We start from the raw sequence: 13,706 nt of genomic DNA on the forward strand, positions 1-13,706 counted from the left end.
TGTAGAGTTATCAGATTGTGTCTGTGGCATCAGTCAACATTAAAGTAGAAACATTTTTCTAAGTATTTTTTCATAGATCGCAGTGTGCTTTAGTGTGAAATGTAGCAAAAGATTAGGAAAATAAATTGCTGAATATCACATCTAATCACATAATCTGTTTAGTCTACGTTGCCTTTGGACTGAAAACATAGAGGATCTCTTTAATTCATCTGGGAATGGCTTCATGAATCAGCAAGACAGTTCAACCATTTTGACAAGTTTATTTAAAAATGTGAGGTTATGTCCGTAATGCTGTCACCAATGCAAACACAAATTGCAAGTCAATTGTTTCCAAAGTATCATTATTCTGTAATAAGTCATTAGACTATAGCCACTGAATGAAGTTGAGTGAAGTATTATGAAGGTAAAGGAGACCAAATATTCAGGATGACTGCTACAGAAGCTTGTGTGCTTTGTCCTATAATGAGTAGAAAGACTATAGAAGTTTATATTTCTTGCAGATTATGTATAAGAACAGAATTTTTACATTTCATTGTTGTTTGCTCTAAAAACGCTTTATTTAAAAGTACAGGGCCATAGTAGAGGTCAGTGCAGGCATCGTGACGTCTTACAAAATGTCCTTTACTGTGAGAATGAACAGCACCGCATTTGTTTTGTTTTGTTTTTTTAATCCTTTGGTCAGTTTCATTACACCCAGATTAAATGTTAAAGCCCAATATGTCCCTTACAGAGTCTTTACAGCGACAGTTATATGTGAACTGCTCAGTCTGGTTAGTCAGTTTATAGGGTCATACGGAGAAGAAAGAATATCCAATATGGGCGGAGTCTTGTGTCATTGTGCTTATTGGTTGCTATGAGAAACATGCACAACGATGGCATAAGTGAAGTTTGATTTCACCTCTTTGGCTGAATTGTGTTGTTTTCTCAGTGTGCCAATTCCATTGTGAAAAGTTATAAATGTTTTGAATTTTGAAAAAGGTTGCAAGGCTCTTACAGATTAGTGCCAATATTTTAATTATATAAATGTATACATACACCAATCAAATAACATCTTTCATTTCTGTACACAAATGTTTCATTAAATTGTTAAGTGCATCTAATTAGCCCTCTCGGTATGTGTGATGTGTGTGGTATTTAATTTAGACAGTGGAATGACGCGTCCTCTGCAGGTTGCTATGGAAAAGCAAGACAGGAACATGCTGCAGAAATTTGTGCGCTTGTGTGTGGGGGGTGGGTCTGAAAAGACGGCAACAGAAGAAGGGATGTAAAAGACAGTGCAGAATGCAGGAGGAACATTCCTCCGATTCACAGCATCCATCCATACACATGTAGGGAATCCACCTCTTCCAGTGGGGAGTGCATTAGCATTGCAAAAAAACAGCCAGCATGCAGCCCTCCTGTGCACACACACACACACACACACACACACACACACAGCATTGTACTGACAGCCCAGACCCCCAACTGCACACATGCACACACACAGCTTTCCTCCTCTAAATATCTATCAAAGTTTTTTGTTTTGTTTTTTGCTTTTTTACCATTCACCATTTTGCTGATGACACTTCTAATTTTCAGAATTCAGTAAACGGCTTGTTATTACAAGTAAAGAACCCGATTGTTGGATGAAGAGAGCATGAGGGGGAAGCAGGAGACGCCTGATTGAAACATGCACAGACAGCAAGAAGAGAGGAATATTGGATGACGTGCTGAAGTCAATTTGCTAAAGAGGGCGATATAGGCCGTTAAGTGTTACTGTGAGAATATTGTGTCTCTTAAAAGTGAGTCCAATTCAGTTAGTCAAAGACAGAAAGTGTTTCATATCCATGGAGGTTTGGAAGAACTATTTCTCTCTCTGTTCCTTCTCACATTTGTCTATGATGAATCATTTTTCGCACGATCAATTGAATCCAAAAGAAGTTCCACAATGTCGTTATCTCTCTCATTCTAGATGACACGAGTCTGCTTTTCCAAATAACTGCGCACACGCCAGCACTCCCGTCGATCAATGTACGCGGCCCCCGAGCACTTAGCGTGGATGTCTAAAGTTCCTTCTTCCATTAACGTGCGACTGCGTTCTTTTAACGCCGTATTTTCAGACGTGTTCGCCTCTCGTCTCATCTCGGTGCGATGGGGTCCCCCAGGACGGCACCGAAGCAACGGCGAGTTATCGATTTACCATTACTGGCCTGCGCTCCGGTCCTTGGAAAGGCAAATTGTATTGCCGTGGACAGGGGCGAAGACAGTGTCTCACGGAGAAGTGGTGGACATAACGCAGACTGACTGGCCTGGTGCGTTTTTTAAACTGCTGGGGTTTTTTTTTTCAACAGCCATTCTGGCCAGTATTAGAGCGGCTGTCTCCTGGAGAGAGCGCATCAAGTGTCTCGTACCTGTTGGTAATATGATCATATATGTCAGATGGAGAAGACATGGGGATGCTGAGATTGCATGTCTGCGTGTGTAGCGGGCTGTTTAGTCTCGTGCTGGAAATAAAGATCTTTTAACATCACGTGCGCGACGTTTCACCGATGGTTAACGTGACTGAACGAAACAGGGAACGTGTGTATTGAAGAGATGAGAAGCTGTCCCGTGAGCATCACGGTATTGTGGTGGCTTCAAAATTAGTGCAGAAAGGGGATAAAAGACCTCCAAACTAACCAGCCGTTCTGTGTCGTCTTTCTCCTTTTTGAAAGAATAAAAAATCCATCCTGCCTAATTCAAACCTTGCTCTGGGACAGCTCGCGTGGCAGATTGCCGCCTAATTAGTTTAGAGGGGAGTTTAATTTGATTAACTTTCCACAAGTCCAGCGGGCCGCCAGTTGGGCCTGGCTTTCAGAGCGCGCGGGGCCAGGCCCGCTGATCTAATTAGTGTGTTTGGCGAAGCTGCGCGAGCTCCTCTTCTCCTCCGCGTGACCATTTCAGGGTCTAAAGCCATAGCCACAGAGGCGGAGGAAATGGACCCAAACACATCACATTCTCTCTCTCTCTCTCTCTCTCTCTCTCTCTCTCTCTCTCTCTCCGTACCTCCCTCTCTCTCGGGACTACATTTTTATTTAATTTCAAATAGCCTTTTTTATAGCTTAAGTTTTTTTTCTGAAACGGCTAATAACCATTTAAGAATATTTTGTCCAAAAACTAAAACCTGATTTATAAATAGCATACTGCGGCTCGACCATTACTATATTAGATTAAATGCAGACCTAGGTCTCCAAGTTTAACAAAAAGGGGAAATTATAAAACCCAAAATAAACGACTATACAATGTGCAATTTATTGCTTACAAAGATATTTTGCTATTTAACATAGGCGATTTAATTATTGCGGTTTCTAAGCTATTCGTGATTTCAGTGCCGTTTTTCAGTTAATGCGTAATTACATTTTTGCACAGCGGACAATTATTTTTGTTTTTTTCACAGATTTCTGGTGTTTGCATTAGAACTTGTCATGTCCTTTTCAAATGTTCATAGCGCTGCTTTCCCTCTCAACCTATAGGTTATAGGATCAGATCTTTAGGCAAAATGGAGGGGATCTTAAACTGGCTTAAATGTGCCTAGTTGGTGAGCGTTTGTTTGCGGAGGGAACTCTATTTGCACTGAAGGAGCAAAAGTCAAAGCCGTGGCGCGAGAGACACAGAAGCCCTGTCTGAAACCGTGTCAGAGGTGAGTTTGCAGGAAAAGTTAACAGTTTCCAGCGCTGCGCAAAAGAGCAGCGACCCGCACTCGTGTTTAACACCGAGCCACCAACCCGATAATCCCTTCAAAGCGAGAGCGCCTCCTTCTTTCGTTCTCTCATCAGACTTTTAAATCTAGTGCAAGCCGAGTGTTTGTCTTCAAATGGGCCGTAATCCCGACATAACTCTCCCCCGAGGAGGCGCGGGGTTTTAACTTGGACTTTTTAAAATTCATTGGCGATTAGCAAGAAACTTTAAGGAGAGCTTATTGCCAGGGAGTTTGCGCAAAGAAACGGCGGGAGCTGAAAGCACTCGGGCCTTTCACGAGTCCTCGTGATTGACAGGTCCGGAACACGAAGCAAGTATTGCAATCTCTAGATTAGGACGGCTCCGATAAACGATTAATACACAAGATAGACACCATATGATCGATTGGGCGTTTTTTTTTTTTTTTTTTTTTTTTTAATATTAATGTCTCGATTAATTTCTTATAAAGCTAGTCTTTAAAATCATACCCGTATTTCTGCATTTTGCTTTGCCATCACAAAAAAAAACCCATTTTCAGACAAAAATGGGGCGGAGTCCTCTCGCAGTCTAATTGAATTTCATTTCGTTTCAGTTTGGCTTTCTCTCGTCCCTCTGACATTAATGGCATCCGATGGTCGTGCCATTAAAACAAGGGGTCCCGTCTCTCCTGCTCGCGACCCGGTAAGGCCGGCCGATGCTACGGTGACCGATCGTTTGTGAATGCAGATTGGTCTAATGAAGCCGCGGCGTACAGGGGAAGGCAGCCACAAGATTGATGAGACGGAGGAAAGCCGGTGCCAGAGTGATAGATAGATGAGGAGAGAGGTAGAGGGAGGGAGGGAGGGAGACAGGGTAGATTGAGGGATCAGAAACGGATGGGACAGTGACAGTCTGAGCTGCAAGAAAATGAGAAGGCGCAGGGCCATAGCCTGTGTGCTGGGGGGGGCAAGCGGCTGGCACGAGACGAGAGTGTGTTGTCCCTTATGAAAGATGGAGAACCATCACCCACGAGTTTAAATTAGAGATTTGGGCACTGTCATTTTATTCATAGTCCAATATCAAGATTTTAATTAAAAAGTGAATTAGTACGAATTTCTACCGTACACACCCAAAATTGACTATTAAACCAGGCATGGCCAACATATCGATTTTTATTTAGACCCACTGGTTTTTACGGCTGTCTGCGGGGGAAAGGGGTGTACACAAGTGTAAGATAAACAGCCCATCGGAAACTTTTAAGTTTATTCGTTGTAGAAAAGATTATGTAGACCTGTATGTAAAATAGCATCCTCCAAACATGTTATTCGGTCCATCTTTGGGTATGCGTGTCGCTGTCCGAGTTAATGGTGCTGAAATAAATGTTGAGCCTACAGAAGTCCATACTGTGTACAAGCTGGGTATACATAATGAATGAAAAAATATATTTAGGTCTAATTTAAAAAAATGTTACGTTTTTAGGAGCTTGTTTAAGATGCATATGTTATTTATTCCAGATACCCAGATTATACCCTAATATAGACGTTATCTAAGATACTTGTTTTCTGAAATTAATAAAATTATGCACGTTTAAAGTACTGACATGAGCTACATATTTTATAGGCTAAAAGTAAATAAAGTAAATAAGGAATGTGCAACTTGTAAAAATGTCCACTAGTAAAAAATACGAACGCTTCTGTCATTTTATTTGTTTGTTTTAAATATAATTAAAGGTTGTAAAGGAAGTGATTTTTAGAATATGTATTACCGGTTGATTCCACCTCACTATATCTCATGAGACCGAACTGAAGAGGCTCTGTGAGAGAAAATATCAATCGTTTAACGGGACTAAAATGTAATGTAGCACTTGCCGAAAAATCTCATTCAGAGAGGTCTCGTGATGCGTGGCTTCATCACGTCTGTTTCGATACCTGCCCGGTGCTGGTGCAACCTGCCTGCTGCCGGTCTTCCCGGAAATGAAGTGCGCTGGTTGATGCCTATAATTTGGCTGTTGATGGATGGAGCGTGATAGGCCTAGAGGCCCGCCAGCATTCGGCCTCATATTACCTAAATGCACCATGACAAACTCGCCCGAGGCCGCTTCGGGATAACCAGGTTACGGCCGTGGAGCCCCGCTGATCCGCGCCTGGGGCCGCAGCTGCAACAGAGCAAGAGAAAGGCGAGAATGGCCTCGCGTGGCGCGAGGACACCGTCATGATCCGTCATAACTGCCACGAGGCAAACACCTTAAGTAACATGTTGATTTTTGTTTTTCAAAACTCGGTATCACATTTACAGTTTTATTCACCGGTAATATACACCCAATTAGTCTCGATTATCTTACAGTATTGCAAAAAATTAACCCACATTGAATATACAAATACAATTCACAAATATTTACAATTTGTAATACAATTCCAATTTGTTGGACAGTATATTGCATCAAGTGTAAGTAAATAGGAGATGTGTATTCAAGTTTGATAAGGACTGGAAACAGATCACAGATTTAACATATTACTAGTTTTTACTAGGATGTTAAAGCAATTTTTACCCACAAAAGAAATTAATTATGAGAAAGAGAAATGCTTTGGGAGTTGTAGTCTTTGATTCATAATAGTCCGTTTTCCGATGCATTTGGTAAATGCAACATTCATAGAGACACTCACAAATAAGAATTTAACGAACAACAACAAATTGAAATGAGCCTGTAATTAACTAGAAAAAACGATGACATGGTAGAACTAAAACCTGGAATTTTATCAAAACCGCCATGACACTGAACAGATGCCCAAAATGCGGCCCATCATTAAATATGATATGAAGTAAAGATTTATCTTTTGTAATTTAGTTGCAGACGACAGCAAACATTTGGAGAGAAAGTCGAGTGACGTTGAACAGCGAAGCGATGGGTTCATGTTTTTGGTTCACCGGTTGCGGAAAGGTCTCAAAATGTTCCGTTTCTGTTAATCGCCAGTGCAGCGAAGATGCTTCAGCTTTGATCAGTGTTGGACAACAAAGGTTCATTGGAAGGCCGAGTTTAAATTAGTTTTTTTTAAACATCTAACACAGCCTAATAAAGAGCTCCTCGTATGTTAAATGCGTACAGGCTGGTAAACAACGCCCGCTCAAGAGCTAAATTCAGTGATAAGTCGAGAGGAAGGCGTAGTCTCCAATAAAGGCCATTATTCCCAAGATTCAATTAAACTTTATAACATTACCAACAGCAGGCGGAATTCGCTTTCGAAACGTACCTAGACCCGTTGGGGATACACGCACCTGCTCTCGTTTCACCGAAACAAATGATATTATGTTTAAAAATTAATAAAAAAAAACTAGAATACGAATAAAATAAAATATCGGTTGTTGTCGTCTACATTCGACTTTTTAATTCATGCGATGGTCATCGTCCTGTCTTAAGACATCCACCTGGTACTACGACAGAAGTGTCAGACAGCGACAGTGGTGGAGGGGGGGGGGGTTAGGAGGGTTACATCTTCAATGAAGAGGTCGAATAAACTTTCTGTAGAGAATTAAACAGTATTTGCCCAGGGGACCCTTTAAGGAGCTACTCATCACATCAGATATGACCCTACTACAACTCAAACCAACTCCCTCTCCTTCACAGCGTTCCCGGAAATGCACAATTTGAAACAATCATAAGCCGTATATTGCAATAATGATATTTTCACGTCCGACATCAGCCTCGCGACCCCAAAGAGCTCGAAGCCATGTGTCCCCACCAGGGAAGTCTGCGCCAAATAGCAGCGTCACAAACTGCATGGCCAAAACAACGATCACAAACCAGAATCCACTGGATGTGTGCTATAAGAACTGAGAATAAAAAGAGCAACTCCTTATCTTAAAGGCTCGAGTCTGCGCGTGCGATCGTGCAGATGTTTGCGGGTAAAGGGTTAAAGCACGAGCATTAGAGATGCAATAGCGGGTGGGAGGGGGCAGCCAGTGGCGGAGCCCCCGCGCGAGCACTGAGACATTGTCATGCAAAGAGACCACCGCCTCGCTATTGTCTTGCGGACTGCCAAGTTTATTATAAACACAGCGCGAGCCGCCCGGGCGGAGCAGACCACTGTCACACTAGGACCGAGAGTGCGGATGCAGAGACAGAGACAGAACGAGGAGCGAGACTGTGGGTTTGGGAAGAGGAAACGGTGAAAACAGCGGTGAGAGTTCAAGAGTGCTGGCTCTGAGAACAAAACTGAAGGTGACAAGGAAACGTGCGGACGCCCTTGTAGTTCAGTCAGAGGAAGTGGAGTTAATCACAGTCATCGCGAACTAAAAGGCAACTTGTTCTTTCCGGTGTTTCGGTGCAGTAAACCGAGTCACGAACAAATCAACCACCCTAAAAGCCACGTCGTTTGCCGGAGAGTCTCTCCACGACTGCTCTCCACATGTACAAAATGGATTATTCGTATCTAAACACGTACGACTCATGCATGGCTGCGATGGAAGCATCGGCCTACGCCGATTTCAACTCCTGCAGTCAGGCCAATACCTTCCAGTACAACCCCATCCGGACCAGCTTTGGGGCGAACCCCGGCTGTCCGCCCCTCAGCACGGCGAGCTGCACTCTGGGCGCCCTGAGGGAGCACCAGCCGGCTCCGTACTCCACAGGTAAGATGAGTCAACATGCTGAACAGTTTAGAATACGAATAATTATCCTATCTCACCTATATATAAATATATATTAATGTGAACAAACCAGTGGTTATGATGCGGTCTTAAAACGAAGATAAAGCTCTGCAAAATGAAAACTGTTTTTAGTCATCGCATTCATCTTTTTTAATTTAGACTTTGTCAAAAATGTACAGTACGACGTTTATGTAGATGGAATACATAATTGCTAATTGTTGATTTAACATGAATAATAAATATAAACATATATGACAAAATAACTGACAGAAATCGTATAATTATCAATAAAATAATGCGATTATTCCACCATTAAACGGTAAAATTAACAAAATATGAAAAATTTGGTATTTTCTGTTCCTTAGTAATAGTTTCTTAAGCACTTTGTTTTGATACAGGGACGACACACACAGCTGTACAGAATCAGATTAAAAAACCTAATGCCAGCTAGAATTTTTTTGTGTATGAAAATTGAAAACCATAATCTACATTGTATTCGGAAAATGCATGAGTCATATCAACATTTCCTGTGTATTATTATTATTGTTATGATCATTATTATGATTATAATTGTGATCTTGGTTTGAAAATATTTTTCTGTTCTTCATAGGGAAAATGAGAATTGTGAAAATAAGAAATGAGAAATGTTAGTTATGGATTTGGTGCAAAAATCTGGACTAACTTCTGTCAGTCATTTGCACTGTCATCATTCATTTCGATGTTCTCGTTTTTCCCCAGTTCCATATAAATTCTTCTCAGACCCCTCTGGACTGAACGAGAAGCGAAAGCAGAGACGCATTCGCACGACCTTCACGAGCTCTCAGCTCAAAGAGCTGGAGCGCGTGTTTGCAGAAACGCACTACCCTGACATCTACACCCGCGAGGAACTCGCCCTGAAGATCGACCTGACGGAGGCCAGAGTCCAGGTGCCTTTTCAAATTCTTGTAACGCATTTGTGGACGTCACACTAGTTTGCAGGTCCACTTTTAGTGTCAATCAATAGGCAAAATACCGACAGTCTCGGAAAATAATAGCATGTTCCAAACCCTTTTGGTGTCTTATAACATAACTTATTCATCCAGAAAACTTATTAGAATAATAAATGAACATGTAATGCAATGTTTTATGAACATGTGATTAGTGATATTAGTGATTAGTGAACATGTGAATAGTGGGAGTTTATTCCGGACCACGTCTCATCCACGCAGGTGTGGTTCCAGAACAGGCGCGCCAAATTCCGCAAACAAGAACGCGCAGCCAACTCCAAAAGCGGAAATACCGGCAACGCCAGCGGTGCTAAGAAATCCGGCGAGGCGCGCTCGTCCTCCGAGGACGATGAGTCCAAAGAATCGACCTGCAGTCCGACCCCAGACAGCACGGCGTCGTTACCGAGCTCCGGGAACATGGGGAGCCCTGGAGGCAGCAGTCTTAGTCCCAGTCCAGTATCGGTCTCCTCCGCTGGATTCGCCAACACCTCCACCTCCCCCTCCATCCACCAGGGGCTGAAATCACCGACCTGGCCCAATATTGGATCCGCCGGGGGAGGCGGCCTCACCCCGACCACCCCTCAAGGTTCGGATCTGCTGAAGACCTGGCAACCCGCGGACAGTATGGCTGCTGGACCGTTTGCCGGAGTGCTTTCATCCTTCCATAGAAAACCGAACGCGCTGAAGACCAACTTGTTTTAGAGACTAGAATTTGTTTCGTTTTTTTCTGTCATAGAGTGTGCTCCTCTCGACAGTTCTTGTTGCCTTTCATTTACGTTTTCCTCTTAGAGCTGGACTCATAATGTATTATTTTGTTGAACTTGTTGGCGCGTCCACCGTCTATGTGTGTGTGTGTGTGTGTGTGTGTGTGTGTGTGTGTGTGTGTGTGTGTGTGTGTGTGTGTGTGTGTGTGTGTGTGTGTATGCTTGTCGAATTTGAAGTCTACCTTATCATAATCCACTTCCATAAACCAACCCCACGTCTCCATCACTCGCACCCTGCTTCCTCTGTTCCCCCGTGCCCTTGAACGTTACAGAATGTGTAACGGGCAGTAAGAGCCATGCAGTGCTCCTCTCTGGACAGCACGCGCTTCTGATCAAAACCCATAAATCACGCGAGCCGTTGCATGCCTGCGCGCGCCCCTATAACCCACACTCCGAACTCTCTAACACGCGGGTAGAGTGATTTGCGCGTGTGCATAACAGCCACGTCTGGGAAACAACAGGGTGAATCCCATGACTCACATAGCTTATTGGGCCACTAAGGTATATTTCGGAGACTTTACTAGTGACACGTTTCTGTTCGGTTCGGTGAGAGTCATATAGATCCAGTCGAACTGCGACTGCGTTTGGGTTGGTAAGGGGCGGCCACCTTTTCAGACGGCTTATATTAATTTGGGTCCGCCTTGGAGCTTAGGACAAACACGACGATTCCCAGAGGACAGTTTAGAAAAGGGATCGAGGAAAGAAACTAACTGTTACATGCAAGCACAACTTCCTTTTGAATCACAAAGCCGTTTGGCGAAAGAAAAGGTGCAATCCAATTAGCAGCGCAACCTGGGAAGTGAGTATTGACATTCTGTTCTTGGGGGATTCATGGCAGTGCGGGGCCTCGGCTCCCACTGTAAACCCGCTGCTAAGTCCTTAGTAACTGCGACCCCACCAGAGACCATCTCCTCTGAAAAAGAGGAGTGAGAAAACACAGTGCCTGTTCACCGTTCACGAACCTTTCCCTCGGACAAAGCGTTCAGTACCAACATTAAATGGGTGTGTATGCTCGTCACAACTTATTAGCAAAGCAAAATGCACGAGAGGGAGCAAACTTGAGTTGCATCCTTTCTCATCTGGAGTAAATTGGTCACTATTGGCCGTTTATGTTGTAACCCCAATCTTCAAACGTTTAGCTTTTGTGGAATTTTAGCGCATCAGTGTGAACAGGCTTTTTTTTTGTAGGATGAGAAAACAAAAATGTTGGTTCGCATGTGTTGGGATGTCATGAACTGTGCAATAATCACTCGTTCTGAAAGCTTCTTTCCCCCCCCCATGTCTACCGTCCCATGTCACCATGAACGTGTGAATGTGTATCCCAAACTAAGCATAGTTCAGTCATTAGAAGTAATTTATTGAAAGAAAGGGAGAAAGGGATTTTTTTTAAGCCGAAGATTATTGTTTCGATTTTTTTAGTCAGGTTCCTAAAGTATTGTAACATGAAAATATTTTGTAAATAGTAATATAAATATTGCGTAGTTTCTGATTTTTATTATGGTAATTTGACGCTATAGGGTGTATTTCGTTCAGATGACCATTACGTTTGAGCTTACGACATAGGGCGTCTTCTTTCAGTCGTAGGCTTAACGTTCATTAACGGCACTATGTAATACTGTACAAAATAAACTACATTTAAAGCACTGTCTCTTGTAATAGTTATACCACTACAGCGTATTATCGCATAGCTGCCATTTGAATTGAATAAACATAATTAAATTTGTTTTCCCTAAGCAATAGAAATATTAGAAAACAAGCATACAATTATATAGCAACTTCACTTACCGGTCTTTAAAAAATCTGATTCACAGTTCGCAAACAGCAAACAGCTTCAAAAACACAACAGGAATTCATTCAGTATTACAACGAGAACATTCTTCCTAGCATTTTTATTAATGGCAACAAAAAGAATAATAACTGATGCATTAAATATAAAAGCAACGCTCGTCTTGTTAATACCTTAACATTTTTCAAATACCATTTTAAACTTCAGTTTACACTTAACTATCCCCAGACCCAGAGAGATACAGCTATACAGAGGTCTGGGTGAACCGTCAGCGAAAGAGAATATTAAAATATTAAATAAGCAAATATTAAAATGGTCGCCTTCAGCTCTGACCTAAATGATGCTTTTGCCAACGTGTGCACGGGACTACTGATATTTTATATGTCAATTCCGTTAATTGATCAAATGAGGTCTATAACGATCTCAAATAAAACGTTTCGGTAAATGGAAATGGACAATGATTTTAAAAACACACAAATAATGAAATTTTATCAACGATTTTTTGTTTGGTTGGCTGGATTTGTTTTGCTTTGTTTTTCTTTGGTAGCAGATTAAATCTATCAAGATAATTATACAGTCGCAGGTTTTACTGACTAATACATATATAATCATGATTAGCTGTGCTACTCTTTCCCATTTCTTGAAAAATAAAGAAAACACAGTTTAACTCTACAAAGTATGTCTGGAGTTTTGAGGTCGTTGTTTGACAGCTGACACTTTGTCAAAAACCTTTTCGTCCTGCTCTTTGAGTGGAGCAGATAACGACTGCAGAGAACAGAACGGCGGGGAAGAGAGCACACTGAAATCTCTTCATAATATTTTGTAATTGGGATTCATATAGTTATTAATTAGCTATTAATTAAATTCACTCATTTATTTACATTACTGTAGAAAACCTATAATTATGAAATTATAGGTTATATTCCAAAAGAAGTATAATGACAGTTCTCGTTTCTTTCTCCTCCAAGTCTACATTATTTTTAAATCAAACTGTTTGCTTGTTCTATTTATTATTATTATTATTATTGCACAGAAAATTGGGTGCTAAAAAATTGGTTTCTGGGGGCACACAAAAAGTTTAAAGGTACATAAAGTCGTATGATCAGTCACACACAGCCTACACAGAACTAGATACTCTTTAAAACATCGTGAACATGGGATAATTAGCATTCGTTCTGTACGGTTGTCACACAGGCTGATAACCGTAGCGAACTCTCTACGGTGTGATAAAACATGAGATACCCATTTACACATTACAATGATCAATCACATTACATGATCAATCCGTTTCTGATGGTTCCTGATCATTTCATCCGCACCAGGTATATGCTGGCAGACTAAAGAAACAAACAACATACATGAACCTGTTTGTGTGGGTCAGGATGCCAGTTGACTCCCTGTCAATTGAACACAACCTCTACTTGCGGGCTAAGCGCACCCCCTTGTGGACAATCCTTAGTCTGCGAACCGTGAGTGAATGAGTGACGTGGTCACGTGGGTGATTCACGTCTAGCACCCTGGACAAGACACTTTCTAACACTTTTAAATGGGCTGGAATTTCTGTAATGCATGTGGTTTATCTTATTAAGTATTTGGCAAAATGTCCTACACATCAGATCAATTCACTGCAAAAGCCACACTTATTCTATAACACGTTTTAACTTGAGTCTGGAGTATATTGTTTTTAAATGTGACGTTTGTAGAGGACAATCTGCAAAACCTACAGCCAAATGCAAATTGAATCCCAGCATGATTTTAAAACCTGAGTAAGACCCTGAATAAGACCCTGAACTCAAGCGACTAATCACAACACTATAGCGGATGTCAGAGGATGACACAGATACAAAGAAA

The 13,706-nt window shown here is 41.8% G+C and overlaps 1 protein-coding gene across 1 annotated transcript; it reads left to right on the forward strand.

Moving 5' to 3' along the window:
• The first annotated feature begins 7,724 nt into the window (after nt 1–7,724).
• phox2a (paired like homeobox 2A) lies at nt 7,725–11,654 on the forward strand. Its single transcript, XM_076976672.1, has 3 exons — nt 7,725–8,301; nt 9,058–9,245; nt 9,528–11,654. The coding sequence occupies exons 1-3, from the start codon at nt 8,079–8,081 to the stop codon at nt 10,005–10,007; spliced, it is 891 nt and encodes a 296-aa protein (XP_076832787.1). The 5' UTR covers nt 7,725–8,078; the 3' UTR covers nt 10,008–11,654.
• Nucleotides 11,655–13,706: the final 2,052 nt, after the last annotated feature.

The sequence above is a fragment of the Brachyhypopomus gauderio genome, chromosome 16 (genome assembly GCF_052324685.1).
Source record: "Brachyhypopomus gauderio isolate BG-103 chromosome 16, BGAUD_0.2, whole genome shotgun sequence".
In the NCBI taxonomy this organism is placed as follows: Eukaryota; Metazoa; Chordata; class Actinopteri; order Gymnotiformes; family Hypopomidae; genus Brachyhypopomus; species Brachyhypopomus gauderio.

Excerpts from the sequence above, each read along its gene's own strand:
- phox2a (XM_076976672.1), top strand. The coding sequence starts at position 8,079 with ATGTACAAAATGGATTATTCGTATCTAAACACGTACGACTCATGCATG. Across the intron at positions 8,302-9,057 it reads GCCGGCTCCGTACTCCACAG|TTCCATATAAATTCTTCTCA; the intron begins GTAAGATGAGTC and ends GTTTTTCCCCAG. Across the intron at positions 9,246-9,527 it reads TGACGGAGGCCAGAGTCCAG|GTGTGGTTCCAGAACAGGCG; the intron begins GTGCCTTTTCAA and ends TCATCCACGCAG.